The following is a 20878-nucleotide window of genomic DNA, read 5'->3' as shown; positions in this document are numbered from 1 at the left end:
GTAATTAGACTGTGTCAGATAATGTGAATTTTGAAATTGTGTCTAGATCTCAACACATATTCAGTGAAAATTTAAATACTGATGTTTTAAAATCATATATTGCAATATGAGATGACATATATGTTTTCATAAACTGCCATAGACTCATCATATCTGTTTTATTTACAAAATATGGGTCAAGAGGAAGAAACACATGTAGTATACATATCTTACTTATACATACATGTACAATACATACATTTGCCTATGAGGGGGCACATGCAGGCTTGTGATTAATTTACATAATTTTTAAAAAAGTTTTGTCAACTTACATATTTGTGTGAACCACGAAACCTCAGGTTTGATATATTTCTTAGGTCACTGAAATTTAAAATTTCTAAGTAATAATATGTATACTTTTTTATTTATAGCCTAGAGAATTATAATTCAACACATGCCCCGCCCCCTTTCCACTTTCTATTCGGTTTCCCCATACCCCTGCATAATACATGTAGATCTATACAGATATTTGTTTTTCATTACTTTGATACATGTAGTTCAAGGTATGTTATTTTCATAATAAAAAAGACAAACTTGTGAGAGCCCATGTTTACAAATGTGGTACACATATACATGACATCCGTTTACAATTACATGCACAGGTGGGAGTTAAATTTAGACACACATGGAATACATAAATATATGTACAAAATAATACATCCACTGTATGTCGTGTGTTTAAACTTACAAATGTTATTATAAATCGCGCTGTAAAATAGCAGAGGAAATGTGAGTTGAACTTTTGAATATAAATTTATGGCATTTTTTCCATTCACCAAACGAAACTATGACTTCGTTGCCCAAGTTGAATGCATCCACCAAATTCCTCTTCTTGGAAGAAACTTTGTTTAGCCTCTCAATGATTGTATAAACAGTATTTAATCTCGCAGCATGTGTAACAGGGTTTCTGTCGAATTAAACAACAAAGTCCTGATAGGTTCTTAGATGTCGATCACCTCCATTTTATTGCCAGAATCTAAGCTATAGATATATATGTATGATACTCTGAAACATATCAAACAAATAATTATATTTACAATCATATACATCAAACTATTACTGCAAATTAGAAATAATATTAAAGTTAGAAAATAAGCTTACCTTGTTAAAGAAATGATTGGTCAACAGTCAAATATCTGTCATGTATTTTCACCAACCTCTCTATAAACCAACTAGACAAAGAATGACTGAACACCACCAAGAACTTTTGGAGGGAAAAAGAACTGACCAATAAAACACCAACTAACAACACTTAAACCAATAGAAACTTCGAACACTTTCAAACCTATATACAAAAGTTTAATTATAATGACCTAAGGCAAAATTCAATAAATCAGAATAGGTACTGCCTATTCTACTTGGATGAGCATAAAACACATTTCAATGTAGTGGTTATTCAGATAATGTTTAATTTGAAATCTATATAAAAATTTGTGTAGATTTATTAATTTAAATCAATTAATAAACACTATTACACATGCAGCACTCGGACATTACGATACATCAATCAACAACTTTGTTTACGTTGCACATCTATACACGTATTCGTAGTTTAACATTTTGTTTGGCAAAAGTACCACACAGACGAAACATTTGATCTACCATTATTACATACATTGACGTATACTTATGTGATATGTGCTGATTTTCTCTAGTCACAGCAACAAAACACTTTCAGAACCCCTTTTTGTTTTTCAACTATTCTATGACGCAGTAAGGAATTCCGGAAAGTAAATTCACGTGAAAATACACAATTTTACTGAGCACGTGGTTGCTATCTGTTGCTACCTTAATCAACTAAGGTATACCGGTATCTAATGCCTAAATGGTCAGCAAAAATGTTCATCTCAGTTGTCGAGTTACAAGTATTGATTGATTGATTGGTGTTTTCCGCCACACCCAACAATTTTTCAGATATCTAGTGGCGCCCAGTTTTTATTGGTGGAAGAGAGAACCCAGATACAATGTATCTGGGAAGAGACCACCGACCTTCCGCAACTAAACCCGGAAACTTTCTCACTTACCGCGGCGCGAGCGGAATTCGAACCCGCACTGACCAGAGGTGAAAGGCTGTATGATTTAGAGCGCGATGCTCTAACCACTCAGCCACGGAGGCCCGTTTTTGTTTACGTAGGTTAAATATACGTAAAATAAATTGTTTTAAGTTAATATATTTTTCAATTACAAGTTAAATTGTGAAAATAACTAAACAGTTTCTGGTGTTTGTCACATCTCATTTTGTTTTAAATATGATATTTTCTATCAGGCAATCTCTATGTAAAGAAAAAACATGGTATGAGCCTTATTTGCATAACAAAGAATTGTGATTGCTGTATCTCACTTGTAATTCAACAACGTGCATTCAAATTTTGCTGACCGTAAGAGATACCAATTAGGTAAGCGATGCAAATGTGTAAAATGTGATCAAGAAAATTTCAGTTGAATTTGTGACCATGCCTCTTTAGCACTAACACTTTTGATTGATTTTATTTTCTAGATGAGGGAGAGGGTGATTATACATGAGTATTACTCTTCTTTACAGTGGGGTGTTAAGAGTTTAATAATTTTTTATCATTATTATTTAGTGTATTCTCTTATGGCAGAATAGTTGCTATAGATACATTTCCAGAGTTTTTCCATACAATTTTAAAAGCTATCCAATACTCTTAAAATAATCAACATTTAAAATGAATTTTAGGATGTTTGAAATTTTTTATTTTAACATTAAATATAGGATAAGATCACATGTATATTGAACACATGTTAAAAGATGTAAAATATCTATAATTTTGAAAAATGTAATCATTTGATTTGCAATTCATACAACAACGTGGGAATACAAATGAAATATTCAATGTCTAGATCATTAGATCAGACTTAGATTAGACTTAAAATATTCGTAGAATATTTTCAAAAACTCATACCTCACAAGTCATTACATCTCTTAAGTTAACGGAGTAATATGAATATATATAATTCTCGAAAAATATTTTATGGAGGAAATTCAGACTATGGAAAAGCGATTTCCAAATTGTGGTTTAAGGAATAAAATTATCCTCTGATATCGCTAAATATATTAGATATAGTGATCTTACAGACAATAGGATTAAGCTAGCGTTGTTTTCCTCGATATATTAACTGCAATCACTCAATCTATTAGGTGTTTATTAGGAACCATTTTTGAAATCCGGAAGCAATTCTTAAACTATGTATGAAAACATTGATTTATGATATCCTTTTGCCAGCAATACATTTGTAGCCATCGTATGAATAACTGATGTGGGACAATTTTCTTCCGTCTTGTCTTTCATCAAGCGTATCTACGAGGACGTGTACCCCTTCCGACTTATTCGTTTCAGAGCTGCATAAGCCGGAATGGCAAGGACTTTCCAAATCCAATTGGAAAGACATCATAGCAATCCTTCCTTTATGTAATATTACTGCTTATTTCCTTTTTTCCAGTTTTAATGCTTTTACGTCAAAATATTGTGATACATCTTCAATAGCGTTTTCAATTATGGGCACCGTCATTTGTTTATGCTTCCCGAGCGGTAGTTTAGAACCGATTATTTGATTGGCAAAGCTAAAAGAATGAATTTGATTGGCTGCCAATTTCCCCTCATAGTTCAATCTGAGATGACTTCTAATGGGGAGTTGCTAGATCCTAGTGTAGCGATAATAGATAAGCGGATCATAGGATCTAATTTCAACTAGATTGGTTTAAATATTAAAAGTAAATCACATACTACAAAGAAAATTATACAGATTAAAGGCCATAACATGTGCAATCAATCAACAGCTATAACAATTCAAATTAAAATAAACGGACCAACAAAGCAAATATTCCACAACGGCTCCATAACATTTCTTGGAATCCATCAATCAGTTTCAATTTACTTAAAAGTAGTTCTAATTGTAACGGAGATCGTTGCGGATGTTCCCTGAACGCCCCCCATTCCAAACCACCATTGTGCTTCGGCATAATCAATCATGAAAGGTGAAGATAACGAACAGTGATCAATCTCACAATTTCCATAAGCAACACAAATTAGATAGCCGGGCAAACACAGGCCCCTGGACACACCAGAGGTGGGATCAGGTGCCTAGGAGTAGTAAGCATCCCCTGTCGATCGGTCACACCTTACATTCTCAGATTTGTGTATTATGCTCCTAGGATGTCAATGTCAATGTATTTTTCTCATCCATAAGAGATCTACAGGTTTTTCAAATATCACCCAAGTGAAATAGATCTCAATTGTTTACACATGAGTGTAAGTAACTTTGATGATGCTACTATAAATAATAATAATAAAGCCTTTATTTATTCAGGATTACATACTTAGCGATAATGCTACCTTTCAATATGGTTCTGCATATAAGCAGAGAGTCCAAAAGATATATCTGCCACCTAGATTCCGAAACATCTCATCGAAATCTCAAAATGTTCTTGATCAATACCTGATGAAAAAAAGTACAAAATATAATGCGCACACAAATTTAATTTAGCATCTATGGTCCATACCATTCAGTAAGCATTCGAATTATAAAACTACAGCAAAAAGTCAGCAAATAATTTAATCTTCAATTAAAGATTCATGTACCAAAAATAAAAGACAAGTAATGCAGGTGTATACACGCACTTTTGTTGATATTCAGTTTCTGAGATGATGAGAAAATACTTTTGATTCCTCTTGACTCCTTATTTAAGGAACTGGCTCTTAAAATGTAACATTGTTGAATAGGTTTCCTAATTATCTTCAACTTTTGTTCTTCAACGCTTTACATAACGAAGGCTTGGTATTTTGAAGACTGTACCACTGAAGGGAAGCCGGGGGATATAGAAGAACAAACATCCTAAATCAGATGAGCTACTATATCAATACACACTGCAATAGGGAAAAGTATGTTTAATATTTTACAGAATGAGCATCGGGATCGGTCATCCAGTGCCCAATGACCACGGCGCAACATCCACTAAAGACGTTTGGGGGTGTAGTTTCACCTTTGTAGCTTCCCTTTCTTCTGTTAAGTTTTTTCTTTAGTTTGACGCATAAACGTATCTGCGTGTTAATTAATCGGAACCCATACCGGTTAAATTTTGAAGGGTAGGAAATCAGGAAAAATACTTTCATGAAACTCCTATGCATGCCGCGTTTTTAAGGATTATGAAGTTAGACAGAATAAAAGCAGACCTTTGTAATTTTTAGGACGCAACTTCTCCTTACGAACCAATCCAAATATGTTTTTGATATCCTCACCTACCTGTGTTTCAGAGAAGGTGGTCAAAATCTCTGTTTTTGGTTATTGTACATTTTTACGCTATAGCTGCGGAAAGGATATGTAATAATCAGTTTTAGAGACCTGTCCCTGATTTCCTAAAAAGGGGGACGTAAAACAAAAATTTGATGATCGCATATTGGTTAGAACCATATTCTGACTAATTCATGTTCTAGAGCTAGAGAGCATTAAAGTTTCGTACATTATACCCCTATAATTCTCTTATTACATAATCCAAGATGAAAGGCGAAGATAACGAATAGTGATCAATCTCATAACTCCTATAAGCAATACAAAATAAAGAGGTGGGCAAACACGGACCCCTTGATATATCAGAGGTGGGATCAGGTGCCTAGGAGGAATGAGCATCCCCTGTCGACCGGTCACACCCGCCGTGAGCCCTATATTCTGATCAGGTAAACGGAATTAGCCGTAGTCAAAATCAGTGTGCCAGAACGGCCTCACAAAGTTGACGACGGAGAAGTTGAAATCATCCTGTTTGTCATAAAGTTGAGTTGTTAGTTTGACGTTAATATCTACTTTCAATAAAATACATGTATCTAAGTATGTAGCAGAAGTCGACGACTCTGTGGTGTCTTTTATTTCGAGTTCACTGGGATATATTGAATCGACATATGAATGAAAGCTATTATTGTTAATCGATGATACATCGTCGATATATCTCAATGGCGAATTGAAAGCCAAAGAAAGAGATTTTTTTCTTCTCAAGTAGAAGTCTTTGAATAATTAATTCTGCTTCATAGCAATATAAAAGCATGATCATATTTTGGACATCAGATGTTGCAGACCGTAAGGACAAACAACTTTGCTTCAACATTGCTTTAAAAATTCTGTGTTAGCTTTTGAGATGTTTAGAAAATACTGTTCCCCCTTTTCATCCCTTTATGTAAGGGACTGTTTCCTAAAACTTAATGGTGTAAAATGGATCTAGTAATTATCTACATACTGTGTTCTACAATGTTCCACAAAATGTTTATATGTATCGAGATAATTGAGATGTTTCAGTTTAGGGATCAACCTTGCATTTCCTGAAAAAAGAGGGTCGCAGGAAAAACAATGAAGATGGGACTTTGTTTAGAATAACATTCTGATCAATGTATTAACATGATAGTTTGTCTATAAAATATAAAACGCGACTTTCAAAACTCTAGATACACAGAAATAGGCACATTTGATATTCTTCGGGATTTTAACATAATGAGGTTTTCATACTGAATAAGATGTCTATTTTGTGCTGTTAGAATAATGCGATAATACTAATGAAGTTCATATAAAGACTAAAGTAATATTTTCATCTTTCAAATACAAATGCGGCATATCTGCAAACGCTTCATACATGTATATGTAAATCATAAACTGATGATAATTAGAAACTAATATATATTCTTAAATCACGAATCTCCCCTCGTTATGATTTGTGTAAGTTTCTCCATATGCACATGCATATGCATTCTTTGGGATATTCAGGATAACAGACTATGTTTTGCAAATACACTGTTTTACATGCATAGTATGTTTCATATATACACTATGTTTTACGAATACAATATATTTTACATGTACAGTATGTTTCAGGAGTATGCTATATTTCACGTATGCCCTACGTTTTACATATACTCTATACTTTTCTTATTTCCCCCTATAGTTTTATTTTTCTTACACTTTATAATGAAAGTAAATATCTCTTATCATATAAAGTAAATAATACACGGGCATCAAACAATAAAAAAATACAATACAGGTATGTATCAACATGGGTTCTAATTATTGTCGATGAAAGCCTGAACTTTCTCTGCAGCCAGAGAATTGATATGACAATCGTAACACTCTCTATCGTCATACAGGATGTTGGTAAAATCCATGAATTTGTCGCTCGGATTACTCTTCAGCATTGATCCTGGTGACATTCCTTCTCGGCAGTTCTTGATCACAACAAGCATGTTCTTACAGTCTGAAATATTATGATATTCAAAATATCGTGGTATATTGTGCAACATTTAGTATCAGCGTATATTTGTGAATGATAAATATATACAATGATCCCCCGTTATAACACCAACACATGTAGCTTTCTTTTAGAAATGGCTGTTTGTGGTGCAAAGGGAATTTACTTAGACATATTTTTCGTTTGAAAAAGTACCAATACCATCAGTGATGAATGATAAGCTTGCAGTAATATACAATCTACTATTATCAAAAGGCGATAAAATGTACGTTGTGTAGGGATACATGTTTCTAAACGGTAAGATTTCCACAACTATATTCAGAAATGTCTCTTTTCTATGCCAGTTCCTACTGTGTGTCTTTGTGATATTTGTTTTAAACAGTTATCAAAGGTTCTTGAAATTTGAAAGTACTCTGTACTTTACCATACATTTAAATCAAGCTTAAAATACGGTAGTTTAGTTCCTATGGAGTTTAACCAAACAAAAAAAAAAAAAAAAAAAAAAAAAAAACCCCAAAATCCAACCTACGAATAGTTGATAGGAAAGGTTTCTGAAATAAAACATGGCGTACATGCATCTATAATGAGCCTGATGACAATATAAAGTCATATCTTAGAATAAAATCACATCAATGTTATAGCGATATGTCTTTTTGATTATATAGGATCGATACGTCAACAGTCGAAAATACATCGTTTTAAATATTGTCAAATTTAATTTTCTTTATATGGATAAATGATATGGAGGTCGATAAGTCGACTTGCAAGATCAAGTAAATTTCATTCATTCTTTCTAATATATTCTTCAAGACGTACACAGGTCGGCGAGCTGAAGTGTATATCATTTTCAGCAATGTCAAATGTACAGACCTGCAGATGTAGAGGTCGACAAGCATAGATAAATATCATAATTTTGAGACATTCATATTTGAAAGTTTGTATCTATACACCAGCTAGACTGATAACACTAACACTTGTACACTGAATATAGATACCGTATAAGTTTTACATTATGACCCCTGGGTCGAAGGACTGTTAGTCCCCGAGGGTCTCTACAGCCCAGTCGCTAAGTACTTCGTTACTAGCTTGAAAATACGGATGTATAATTAATTGTTGGGATAAAATTTAGAAATTCATTTCAAAATTAAGGATCATCTCCCTCATGCATAGCTCTTATCCTTGGACGAATTTGGCTTCAGTTTTTGGAACTCTAGTTTTCCTTTTAGCTCTTACAAGTTTATTTTTATTTCGAATTTTCAAAATTTCGGCTTGAGCATAACTGAAAAGACATTATGTATCAAAATGCACATCTGGTGCATACAAATTGGTACCGTATAAGTTTTACATTATGCCCCTGGGTCGAGGCCTCTGCTGGTGGAATGTTAGTCCCCGAGAGTCTCTACAGCCCAATAGCTAAGTACTTCGTTACTAGTTTGACAATACGGATGTATATTTAATTACAGGGATAACATTTAGAAATTCATTTCAAAATTAAGGATCATCTCCCCCATGCATTCCCCTAATCCTTGAACGAATTTGGCTTCAGGTTTTGGAACTCTAGTTTTCCTTTTAGCTATTGCAAGTTTATATTTATTTCGAATTTCCAAATATTTTGCTTCAGCATCACTGAAGAGACGTTATTTGTTGAAATGCGCAGCTGGTTCATCCAAATTGGTACCGTATAAGTTTTACACTAACTACTTTAAACTGCATTTACCCGCTAGAAAAACAGCTCTTAATAACCCTCGTACTCCAGATGAATATTTGCAAACCACGTAGACAATTAACCTAAACTCATGTAATCACGGGCAACTCTAACCATTGCACTTCCCAAATACAAAAGACTTTAATGTTTGAATACACCATCTAAACTGACAAATCTAACTTTTATAAACCGGAAACACTGAACACTTTAATTATTGTCCTCCGCCTAGACAGGCATTTCTAACTTTTCTTCTAACAATGTTCACCTAGTCCGGATGAAATAAAAACGATGTTTTCTTATACTACTGAATAACTAAAATCATCGAAACAGGCTACTAAAGTCCACCAACATTACCTTTTCTGTCATCTTTTATAGCTAAATACAAATATTGGGCGAAATTGAATGGGCGAAATGAATTTTGATTTGACGACCAAAATGATTACCAAATCGTACCAATTTGTTTTACACACACACAGATGTCGAGGCCTCTGCTGGTGGACTGTTAGTCCCCCAGGGTCTCTACAGCCCAGTAGCTTAGTACTTCGTTACTAGCTTGAAAATACGGATGTATATTTAATTGCTGTTATAAAATTTAGAAATTCATTTCAAAATTAAGGATTATCTCCATCATGCATAGCTCTTATCCTTGGACGAATTTGGCTCCACTTGTTTGGCACGCTGTTTTTGGCTATATTTAGCTCCAAAACTTCATAGTTATTTTGGATTTCAAACATTTCGGTTGAGCATCACTGAAGAGACATTATTTGTCGAAATGCGCATCTGGTGCATCAAAATTGGTACCGTATACGTTTTATATATATATATATATATATATAATATAAAACCCCGAGGGAAGTCGTTGTGGCCGAGTGGACTTACGCACTGGTTTAACAATCTTGCTAGGCGGTGGGTGCCTTACGTCGCTGGTTCGACCCCGGGCTGGGGCGAAAATTTTCAGTACCTAGTTGTGATTATTTAGTGCTTTATATATTAATTAATTGATTTTCACATGTATCGTTTAGATCCTAGAGGTAAACGTAAGGTTGGGTGTTATAATTGTTTGTTTGTGCTTTATATATATATATATATATATATATATATATATGTATGTATGTGTGTGTGTGTGTGTGTGTGTGTGTGTGTGTGTGTGTGTGTGTGTGTGTGTGTGTGTGTGTGTGTGTTTGTGTGTGTGTGTGAATATCAGTAAATCAGGAAACTCGGTATTATTTAAGAAATAAGGTATCATTTAGAAATATTTATCGGGATATAAATACGGGTTGGTCACGTGATCAAATTCCATAAAGCCCGAAGGGCTTTATGGAAAATTTGATCATGTACCAACCCGTATTTATATCCCGATAAATATTTTTAAATGATACCTTATTACTTATATTTACATTTTTGGTTGGTAACATTGCTGAATTGTGTTAACAACACGTTTCCATACATTTCAAATTGTTGACGTCCACAACGAAGCGTCATAGATGTTCAAAATGACGACAACACAAAACAAAGTTCTATAAAATGAAGAACTGTTTTAATTATTAAGACGCTAGAAAGCAAGTATATCAACATATACTTATACATTAACTCGGGAGTATATAATGGAAAACTCTTCCATATGTCTAATTTTAGGGAGTGGGGGAATTATGATTTAAACGGGGATGCGCAGTGTTACACTTAGAGTTGTGATGCGCTTTGACTTTTGAAAAGTGAAGACGTTGAAGACCGACTTTGAAAGATATGCTGTGGATATTGCGGAGTTAACAGAAGACTGAGATGGAGGAACATGAAGAACAGGGCGGCAGTCGTCAGGTGTAGGCAAATCTTTTATAGACAGGACAGAGGACGCAGCTCAGAAGAATCTCCGGAAAGAACTGAACATCGCAGAGAATGTGGAACTGCACGAAGGTAAGGGACGGTTTGGATTTGGATATGTAGTTGTTGATAAACATGAGCTCACTGAACGCTTCTTTTGACTCGATAATTTTTTGTAATAGGTTTTTAACGACGCCTTGCTTCGATGTCCCGACATAAACTTGGAAACCGACATCAAGCACTATGGCTGCTGTGGCACGGAAGCAGTGTGGTGTGTAGGTCTTAATGCACTTTGACGACTTATCGGCCATACATCCTGTGAATGACCTTTTTGCTAAAGCCTAATGTCATCGTCTAGCAGTAGGTACAATTCCGCATCACCGATGACCTTGGTGAAGTTGTAGCAGACGAAATATTAGACATACATTAGGCCTAGTAGGCTAGTAACTAAAGACATTGTTTACAGAAATGTTTTTATCAATTATTGATGAAAGTTCACTGCTTGGAATACAAATAAAACCGTAAATACATATTGTGATGTTGATTTCATCTATTGAAAGATTTCTGTAGTAAGTGAGAGCGATTGCTAGATGTGTATTGCCTTAGTAAAAGTAGTACCTGTTACCTACTTTTAACAAATGTTCATACGCACAGCCGTGACCTCTGTTGACCCCGTAGTAGATTTATCCAGAAATAAATACGTATTGCTCGTAATAGTGTTATGTAGGAGAAAACAGTTGCAAATGTAAAAATTCAATTATATGAAAAGATATTTGATGCTTTTTAAAATATGATAATGTGATATCCACACGAGATTTTTACCCTGTGGTGTAATTCGATGGACAGCTGCAATGTCATCCTGAAGACGAGACAGATTGAAACAAACGGAAATACAGATAGACTCTTCCTCAATGGGATCCTCCTCAGTTATCCAAATTGGTTCAATCCTTGTAATGTATCTCTCCATGAAGTTAGAGAATGCTTTCTTTGGAAGATCTGCAAGGCATTTGATGTGAATTCGTTTCGGGTGTTGAACAGGCACACCTAAAATAATAAGAATTATAATATCATTTATTTATGCAGGATTTCACAGTTAGTTATACAAAGTAGTTTACATTGTGGTCCTGTCTATAACATATATACATATCGAGAACATATATCACAAAACATGGAGATACCACAATTTATATACATGCAGATAAGAACTAAATGAAAAGAAACAATAAGCACACGAGTATCATTGAGGATCAAAATAATGTTTTAGATAGGCTGGTTTAAAAAAAATGCGATAATTGCGCATTTTCTAACAAAATCTGGTAATGACTTCTATGAAATTGCTGCTGAAATGATAAAAGATCTTCTAAAATATTCTGTTTTCGCTCTTGTAACATCAATTAAAATTATTAGAGCTCTGTCTCGTATTTCTTGTCTTTACCCAATTCACAAATCTAAAAACATTCAAATACTCTGGAGTTTTTGATGTAAAACGTTAAACACAAGAATAATTTTTCGATATATAAAATTGTCAAACAAATGCATCCACATCAAATTTGATAGCATACAAAAAGTTGACATTTGATGGAGTGCTTTGATGTGTAAAATTATCCCTGCTGGACCTTGGACATTTTAATATATATATATATATATATATATATATATATATATATATATATATATAAAATTACTACCCACCGGGCATATATTCCATGGTGTCAGATTAAAAAGAATTATTTCATATATGCGATTTGTCACTTCATTTATAATAGCACAACTTTTTAAGGGCGCATAGAGCATTTTCATGAACAAAATACAATACCAGCCCATAAATGATATTTATATTCATTTCTGAAGCATTGTAGTATTACATTTATTAGAAATTAATATGTTGGATTTTTTTTCTAAATTCAAAACAATGCAATATCTATATCTTCAATTTCCCGTCGGATTTTCCACGGTCCCGCTTCGTCATAAATTCCGTTTTTCATTAGCCCAAACCTGTCTCACATACTACATTTTTGAAATAAATTCCCTTTTCTTGTTCTATAGCTTGATATTTGTTTACATTGTTGAACAGACGACTGTAACCTTCGCGACAATATGAAGCCCAGTCAGTGGCGGGTCTAGAGGGGGATGAACGTAAAGTTAGTAAAAATGACACTTAACACATATGTTTTATGTCGACAATATACATGCCGTTATGCAGATGTTCCTTAACAAACCTACGAATATTTCAAGATGTACTAGACCTAGAGAAGACCCCTCTTTTATTCTTACGTGATCATATCAGTCGCGTTTTCTACATTTCGAAGTTCATGCGATAAATCGCTCGATCGGCGCAAGTAGATTTCATAGCATTGGAATATAAAGTGCATGTAATTAGAGAGGTAAAGCATGGTAAGGTTTATTTTTAAAAAATGTTCGGGAATGTCATAAAAATTCCTAGCTTCGTTAATGTCGAACCTTGTCTTTGAGGATACTATTCACAAACAATGATCGATTATAACAGCATCAAAATCAATCCTACTTTCTCTAGCAAGATTCGCAGAGATTACATTTGATCATCTCATGGTTTCACACACAATATCAACAACCGGTACCGATCATCATCTTTTACCAAAGCCATGCCGGTGTTTACAAACAACTGATTTTCTCCATGCATTCCAAATGCCGATGCATACATATGTATTAGAGGGACTTCAAGGTCACAACATGAAAAGGAAATTACCGTTGGGCATATTATCTATAGAAAATTGTAGACTTTTATGATATCAAAGGACATAATTTATAAATGATCATTTGAGAAACATTATTACTATTTTGTCATGGAGAATTACACATACGCCGCTTAACACTTGACAGCAATAGTAGACAACAAAGTAAATATTATGACATTTTTCTACGATACAACTATGTCGTGACGCACTTTTCATTGTGACGTCATAAAGTCCGAAATGCACTGAGGTATATCAAGAGTTTCAAACCTCACCTTAAGAGTTAATCCGTCACAAAACCATGCAAAATACCCCCCCCCCCAAAAAAAAATGCCCAAAAGGTTAGTCGAAAGACAAGAATTTTTTGTTGCTTAATATTTTCTTCATATGTGATAAAGTCAAAATATCATCCTAAAATTGCACAATCCCGCATCTATTTTTAGTAACAGATCATTTGATTGATTGTTTTGCTGTTTTCCACCACACTCAACAATTTTCAGTTATCTGGTGGCGCCCAGTTTTTTTGTTTTTTGTTTTGGTGGAAGAGAGAACCCAGATACAATGTACCTGGGAAGAGACCACCGACATTCCGAAAGTAAACTGGGAAACTTTCGAACTTACCGGCGCGAGCGGGATTCGAACCCGCGCCGATCAGAGGTTAGAGGCGATGTGATTTTGAGCGTGATGCTCTAAACACTCGATAATAGTAGCAATTCATAACAAATTTATGAGGAATATATGCACAAACTGGTTGGCTCGAAAAATAATTTATTACAATGCATTTATTTTGAAATTCTGTTTTTATTATAAAACTGTGTTATCAACAACACAATAAATTCTGGTGATTATATTATTTTTACGAGGTCTCGAAACAGACCCACATCACTAATTAAGATTTTCTCCCCGTTTTGAGGAGCTAATTTCTCTGACGAGCAGGTAAAAAAAAATAGATGGAAATAAAGCTATTCTTTAGACTAATCCTAGTTCCAATATATGTAAAAATATTGAGCTTGGCAAATAATATCTACATGGCGAAAATGGAATTAAAAACACTTTATATAGCTACAATTTAGTATGTTTTGATTATTAAAGATGATTGTAAAAATAATGGTTCCTTTGCTTATTATTTTACTGAAAAACATTTTTAGAACCTTATTCATTTTTTCAAATAAAATATAATTGGTTTTTGGATTTTGTAAAGCACTGTTTTGAAAAATCTACCAAAAATGTATTATTGAGGGTTTTTGGCGTTATTATCTCCCCTTGTAAGAACTCTTCATTATTGTTTGGTGAAAAAGGCGATAGTACAAACGATGCAAGGGAGTAATTTCAATATTTCATGCTTTTTTCAACTTCCAGGAGTTGTTGTGGAACATCGGTGCACTACGAAAGTGAAAATGGATTGTTAAAGATATATGAGTGTTCTAAAGAAACCACAACTTGTTTAAGACGCTGAAACAGGTCTGGAAATTTCTGCGACACAGCATTTCTTGTTTACAGTACCAAAGTGGAATATAGACAGGTAGACACTAGGCCTACTTGTGTAAAATTTAATATCGTGATGAGTTCGGTATTTACTGGAGAATCAACAAGGTCATTCCAAAACCAGTAAGGCGAAAGTGAGCAGAGGTATACAGCCATTTTCATGCAAATAATACTGTAGTAAGTCTAGGCGACTTAACTTGGGTTAAGATGTTTATACTATATTGCTCGGATGTGCGATCAAGCCTTTACCTGAAGTGAATTACTGGAACCCCATTTGATTGTGATTTCCCTACTAGAGCAGACGTGTTCCACGGACTAGTTCCTGATATACCGCTGCCCTTGGTATATATCGACTCAGTTATTGACTCGCTGTCTACATATCGAGGAAATTGCTGTTTACACAGACCAAGTGGTGAGTTTAGCTAGACACGATTTCCTATATTGGCGTCGCCGGTAAATTGGAATAACCACTTGTTTTGTGTGTTAGTTCAAAATTTCCGAGTCAATAGTTGACAATTGTTGTGTCCGCAGCACGTAAAATTTGCAGATAATTCATGTACATCTCATATTATTCTATGCATTTTGGTTACAGTGCTCTAGGAAAATTTCGTTGAAGTACCGCAATGATTTGTGTGCATTTTTTGGTGTGACAACCTTCTTGTGTTCACAGCACGTAAAAACGTAAATTATTAGAGTGCATGTCTAGATATTAAATGCACATTGCTTCCAGGACTATTGGAAATTTCCAATTCAGTTCTGCTTTTGTGCATTTTGGAGCTAAATACCATCCACTTCCACCGACAATTGTTGCACGTGAATTTTTCCCGCCATTTTTTTTCACGAGATTTAAAAGTAAATAATACCTATTGTCTACCTTAGTTCCATTGTAAACGTTGTAAATTTATAAATTTCTAAAATTCTAAATTTAAATAAATTCTTGTGCAAAATTCTTGTGAACTATGGCTGAAAATAAAGTATAAAGTGAAAGTGAGGATTTGCCAATTAATAATGGACAGGAAACGGTTAAAATAAACCATGCAGATGCCATAGAGCTAAACAAAAGTTACCATCAGTGGGAGAGGTGACAGCAGATAATATTATCAAGTATAGACAAAAGCATGGTAATAAAACACCAGACAAATTGGCAATGATTCAGTTCATAAGAGTTAGTACAGAATTACTAGCACTTCTTGTTGACTTTGAGCCAAATGAAGAGTTGGAACCTAGAACCCCAGAGTCAGGGGGTCAAAGGTCACATAGGTGGTCACCTCAGAAATCTGAAGATGAACAAAATCCTACAGGTTCTGACGAAACAAAACAATTAATTGAGAGGGTAGATGAGTTAGTGAAGGAAAAAGCCAATGCAAGGTTTTTGACTAAGCAAACACCCGATTCAATGACATGTGCTACCTATGAGTCATTACTAGCATCCCAATTAGAGGATTCTAGAGTGAAAAGAGAACAAACAGGTGAAAAAGACTTGTCAATGGCAAGTCAAAGTGTGGGTTTAGAGGGCAGATCAGTGGTAAACCAGCAACCACAACATGTCCACTCTACTAATAGTCAACCAATGTGGGGCCAAATGTCGGGGCCAATGGGTATGCAACCACCAGGCATGCCAATGTCAGGTATACCGCCCACCACAATTCATGCCTTATTACCCAGGCATGCAAACAGGTAATTCGTGGATGCCATATGGGATGCTGTATTCGGCGCCCAAATATTATCAATACCATCCACAGGTAAATCAAGTACCTGGCAATCCATCACCTTGGCAACAACAGGTAGGTAACAGGCCGCAAGTATATGGTAACCAGGCACCACCTCAAATCATTATTGGACATCCAGGGCCAGCAATACAGACCAGATCAGATGATGAGGTAAGACCGAGACAACCGGTAAGATCCAGGGGGAATTACCTCAGGTACATCAGTATGTGGATGAAACAACTGACAATCTAAGAAGATGTGGGCGTGTGGATGAGGTAAGAATTAGAGAACCTTCCAAAGAAAGCAACATTGATGCGCGTCGGCTACTCAGACGAGAGCAACCACAGCAAATCGAGCAGTCGCGTCGTGACATGCATCATATGAGAGTTGCGAGGTAATCCAGGACAAGTTCGTCGTGATGCCGAATTACGAAAAGGTTTGAAATTCGATGGGAGAACTGGCTAGGGTTTAAGCATAAATTTATGTGCTATTACCAGGTGAGGCAATGGATACCTAACGAAGCCAAATACTGCCTGTGTTAGTGCCTCGAAGGTAAAGCGAGTCAGATTTATGTAACAGTAGTTACAAGAGACCAAGGAATAAATTTCATGGAACTACTGAATAAGTTGAAAAAGAGTGTTGGGGTGTTCCACTTCCGGACACCGCCCAAGTTCAACTGGCCAACTCTAAGCAGGGGCCAAATGAAACTATTGAGGATTGGGATGAGTTCTACAGTTGACTGTTTATGCATTCCCTGAATTACCAGAGGATTACATGTACAGGCAAGCCATAAAGAGACTATGTCATGGTTGTATTGATAGGGAAGCAGGTCAGTTCGTTGTAAATCTGAATTTAGAGTCAGCCGAATTGACATCGATAAAATAAAAAGTTACCAATTCAACCATCTGTCGATTTTTGATAGAGGTCGAAAGGAGGTAAGGCAAGAGAACTTAGAGTGTCTCAAGAAAGTGGCCAAACCTCCAGTGATGAGGAAGTTTCTCGTCACAAGGTACGCAAGGCCTCTCAGAAAGCAAAAAGGAAATCGAATTTTTCAGAATTAACCCAGAAAATGGGGAACATTCATGACACAATGAAGTCTCTAGTGACACAATTGGAGAAATGGCAAGTCCAAACTCCAAGGAATCCTTCAAAGAGTCATGTAAGAAGTAGGTCAGCTTCTCCAAATAGTGGCCGATGCGTACATTGTGAAGACATAGAACACCATGCTAGATAATGTCCGAAAAAGAAAAACGGAAAATAGGTCAGCAGTGGCCAAGTAGAATCCTTCTCGAATTTAAAGGAGAAGGTATCAGGCCATCAGACCTAAGCCTGGTCCATAATCTAAACAGCAGCCTACATGGCACAGAGAAGCCCTTGATTATTCGACAGTTAAAATCAATGTCGACTATTAAGATTCCCTTATGAAGGTTGAAGGAATTATTAATACTGCATCAGAGGTAACTATAATTTCTGATAACCTTTATAAATCATTAAAAACTAAACCAACAGTTAGAAAAGAAATTACCTTGAATGCAGCTGGCAGGAATATGTCTATGAAGGGATATTTGTTGGAAAAAACTCATTTAGAAATTTGTGAAATTAATTTCTATGAAAATGTGTATGTAGCTCCCTTAGAGGATGCCATGCTCATTGGATTAGATTTTATGTCAAAACATAAGGTCAAAATTGACCTGAAACAAAGTTTATTTTGTGTAGAAAACCAACAAACACAAATGTCTTTTCTGGATAACACTGTATGGCTCCTCTGTGCAAGCTGTCAATGTGAACCAGGCTAGGGTCAGGAATAGAAAAGCTATACCTCCTAGATCAGTGGTAACAATCCCATGTTATACTGACGCCAAATTAAACCCTGAATAGTGCCTTATTGAACCAGATATCAAAACTGTAATTGCTTCTCGGGTATGTTCTGTGGGTGCAGTTGATCCAGTAATGATATTTGTCAATATATCAGATGCAAAGGTAACACTGGTCAAGGATCAAAAAGTAGAAAGTATACATAATGTAGAAGTCCTTCCTAATGAACAGGTGCGTAGTAATAATGTGTATCAGACCAAACTGGTAAGAGATTCGATTGAAAACGAAACAGTCCCAGAACATGTAGCAGAATTGTTGGTCCTGTGTAGAATTAGAGAAAAAAAAAGACCACCCTAGTCTTAAGCAACTGCTCATTGACTTTTGTTCAGTACATGAGTTCGATTAAGGTAACTTCACAGCAATCAAACATGCTATAGACACAGAAGATAGTACACATATTAAACACAAATTCAGACGCACACTTGCATCCTTTGAGAGTGAGGAAGAGAAGCACATTCAGAAACTGTTGAAGGCAGTTGTTATCGAGCCTTCCGTATCTGAATGGGCATCCCCCAGTATCAGTGCGAGAAAGAGATGGGTCTGTAAAATGGTGCATTGATTGTAGAGCTTTACACAAAGTCTCTAAGAAAGATGTATTTCCGTTACCACTAGTGGAGGAGTGCATATATTTTCTGGCAGGAAACATGTGGTTTTCAAAATTGGATGCCACATGGTGTTACTGGCAGATTAAGATCAAAGTGGAAGACAAAAGCAAAACCGCATTCACCACTCGTTATGGATTATTCCAATTTAAACGTATGACATTTGGGCTGAACAACGCTCCAACCACGTTTTCACGGGTGATGAATTTAGTTTTGGGGGGTCTACATTGTTATATAATGTTGGCTTTTCTCGACAATGTGTTGGTACTGGGACAAGATTTTCAGAGCCACGTGTAAAACTTATCAGAAGTATTCCAGAGGTTCAGAAAGTACGGTATCAAACTGAAGTCGAGAAAGTGCGAACTCTTTTGTACATAAGTCGAATACCTTGGTAGGACTGTAGGAAGAAATGGTATGAAGATCAGTAATCATTTCTAGAATACTATGGAAAGTTGGCAAGCGCCAAAGAGTACGAAAGATGTTGAACGGCTCTGAGGTTTTGCCAACTACCATAGAAGTTTCATTAAAGCTTTTGCCCAGATTTCTGCACCATTGTATGAAATCACGGGTAAAAAGAAATTTTTATGGGAAAAGAGACAACAGGATGCCTTCGAAAAAGTAAAGGTTGATCTCTGCAATGCTCGTGTGCTTGCCATACCTACCAAGGAAGACGATTTCATTTTAGACACAGACGCCTCAGAATTTGCAGTAGGTGCGGAATAGGGGATTTTCGAGTTCTTCCATGTCCGTGTTTATTCTGCATTTAGTCACTATTACGTCATACTTTTTTAGGCATGGTCATATCCGGTTTATCGTAGTTAACGTAAATACACAAAGTCTTGTGTAAGTATATATACATGTAGGGCCTACAACCTATTGAAATGGACGATGATTCTATGCAAGTATAATCGAACTAAAGAAATTTTTGTAATAGATTAGTGTTTCTTGTTACTTTTACCGTAAAAGTAATATACAAAGGCTATATGTAAGCTTGCGATTGGCCCTATAATCAAATTTGGAAATCCTTTCCAAAAAATGTTGGTGTAGATACGTAAAACGAATTGATCTCAAGCTCTTGAAAGTCAATCGCCTATTGGTAAAGAAAACTGACTGAATGACTAAGTTGTCCGAAATCATCAATAAAATTGTGGGGGAAATTAAATGAGGACATATACCAGCTATTGAAAGTTATTATGTCATGACTTATCTTTATAAATATTGGGCACCATTGGAATGAACGGCGACTTCAGCATTGCAAATCCGATAATGGATATATCGGTACTTCTGAGGCATGCATGTAGAATGTGGGAGGGGGAGGTAATGGTCCCCATTCTAACAACCATAACTTTCTATTATTTATATATACAAATAAAGATATATTTCGTGCGACAATCACCGAGCCCCCCCCCCCCCCCCACCCACCCCCTCCGACTTTTTATGGCGACAGAAGTGAATGGTACGAATGCAATTTATGAAGTGAATCCATAATATGTTCTCCCTACGATTGAAGTTATCAGAATGGGGGGGAGCGGGATTCTTATGCAATATACATGATACGCTACCCCCCCCCCCCCCCGACGGCGTTGGCACGATAAGGAACTCTCACTACTACGGCCCTGAGTGCTAAACATGGGTCTAAATTTGTGGTACTTAACCTAAAGCTGTTGGTGTCTTAAAATGAGTGAAAACTC

General features: G+C 35.7%; 1 protein-coding gene across 2 annotated transcripts in view; it reads right to left on the bottom strand.

The window, feature by feature from the left end:
- Positions 1-4596: 4596 nt before the first annotated feature.
- The window catches only part of LOC125675357 (uncharacterized), a 240366-nt gene continuing 224084 nt past the window's right edge, over positions 4597-20878 (bottom strand). For both annotated transcript variants that reach the window (XM_048912969.2, XM_048912970.2), the window contains 2 exons: positions 11628-11849; positions 4597-7288 (listed from right to left, as the gene is read on the bottom strand). In XM_048912969.2, coding sequence (XP_048768926.2) covers positions 7098-7288; positions 11628-11849 — 413 coding nt within the window. In that variant the 3' untranslated portion in view covers positions 4597-7097. The remainder of the gene's footprint in view (positions 7289-11627; positions 11850-20878) is intronic.

The sequence above is a fragment of the Ostrea edulis genome, chromosome 3, assembly GCF_947568905.1.
Source record: "Ostrea edulis chromosome 3, xbOstEdul1.1, whole genome shotgun sequence".
NCBI classification, from domain to species: Eukaryota; Metazoa; Mollusca; class Bivalvia; order Ostreida; family Ostreidae; genus Ostrea; species Ostrea edulis.
Note: the sequence above shows the minus strand (reverse complement) of the source record. Positions and strands in the feature narration are given on the sequence as shown.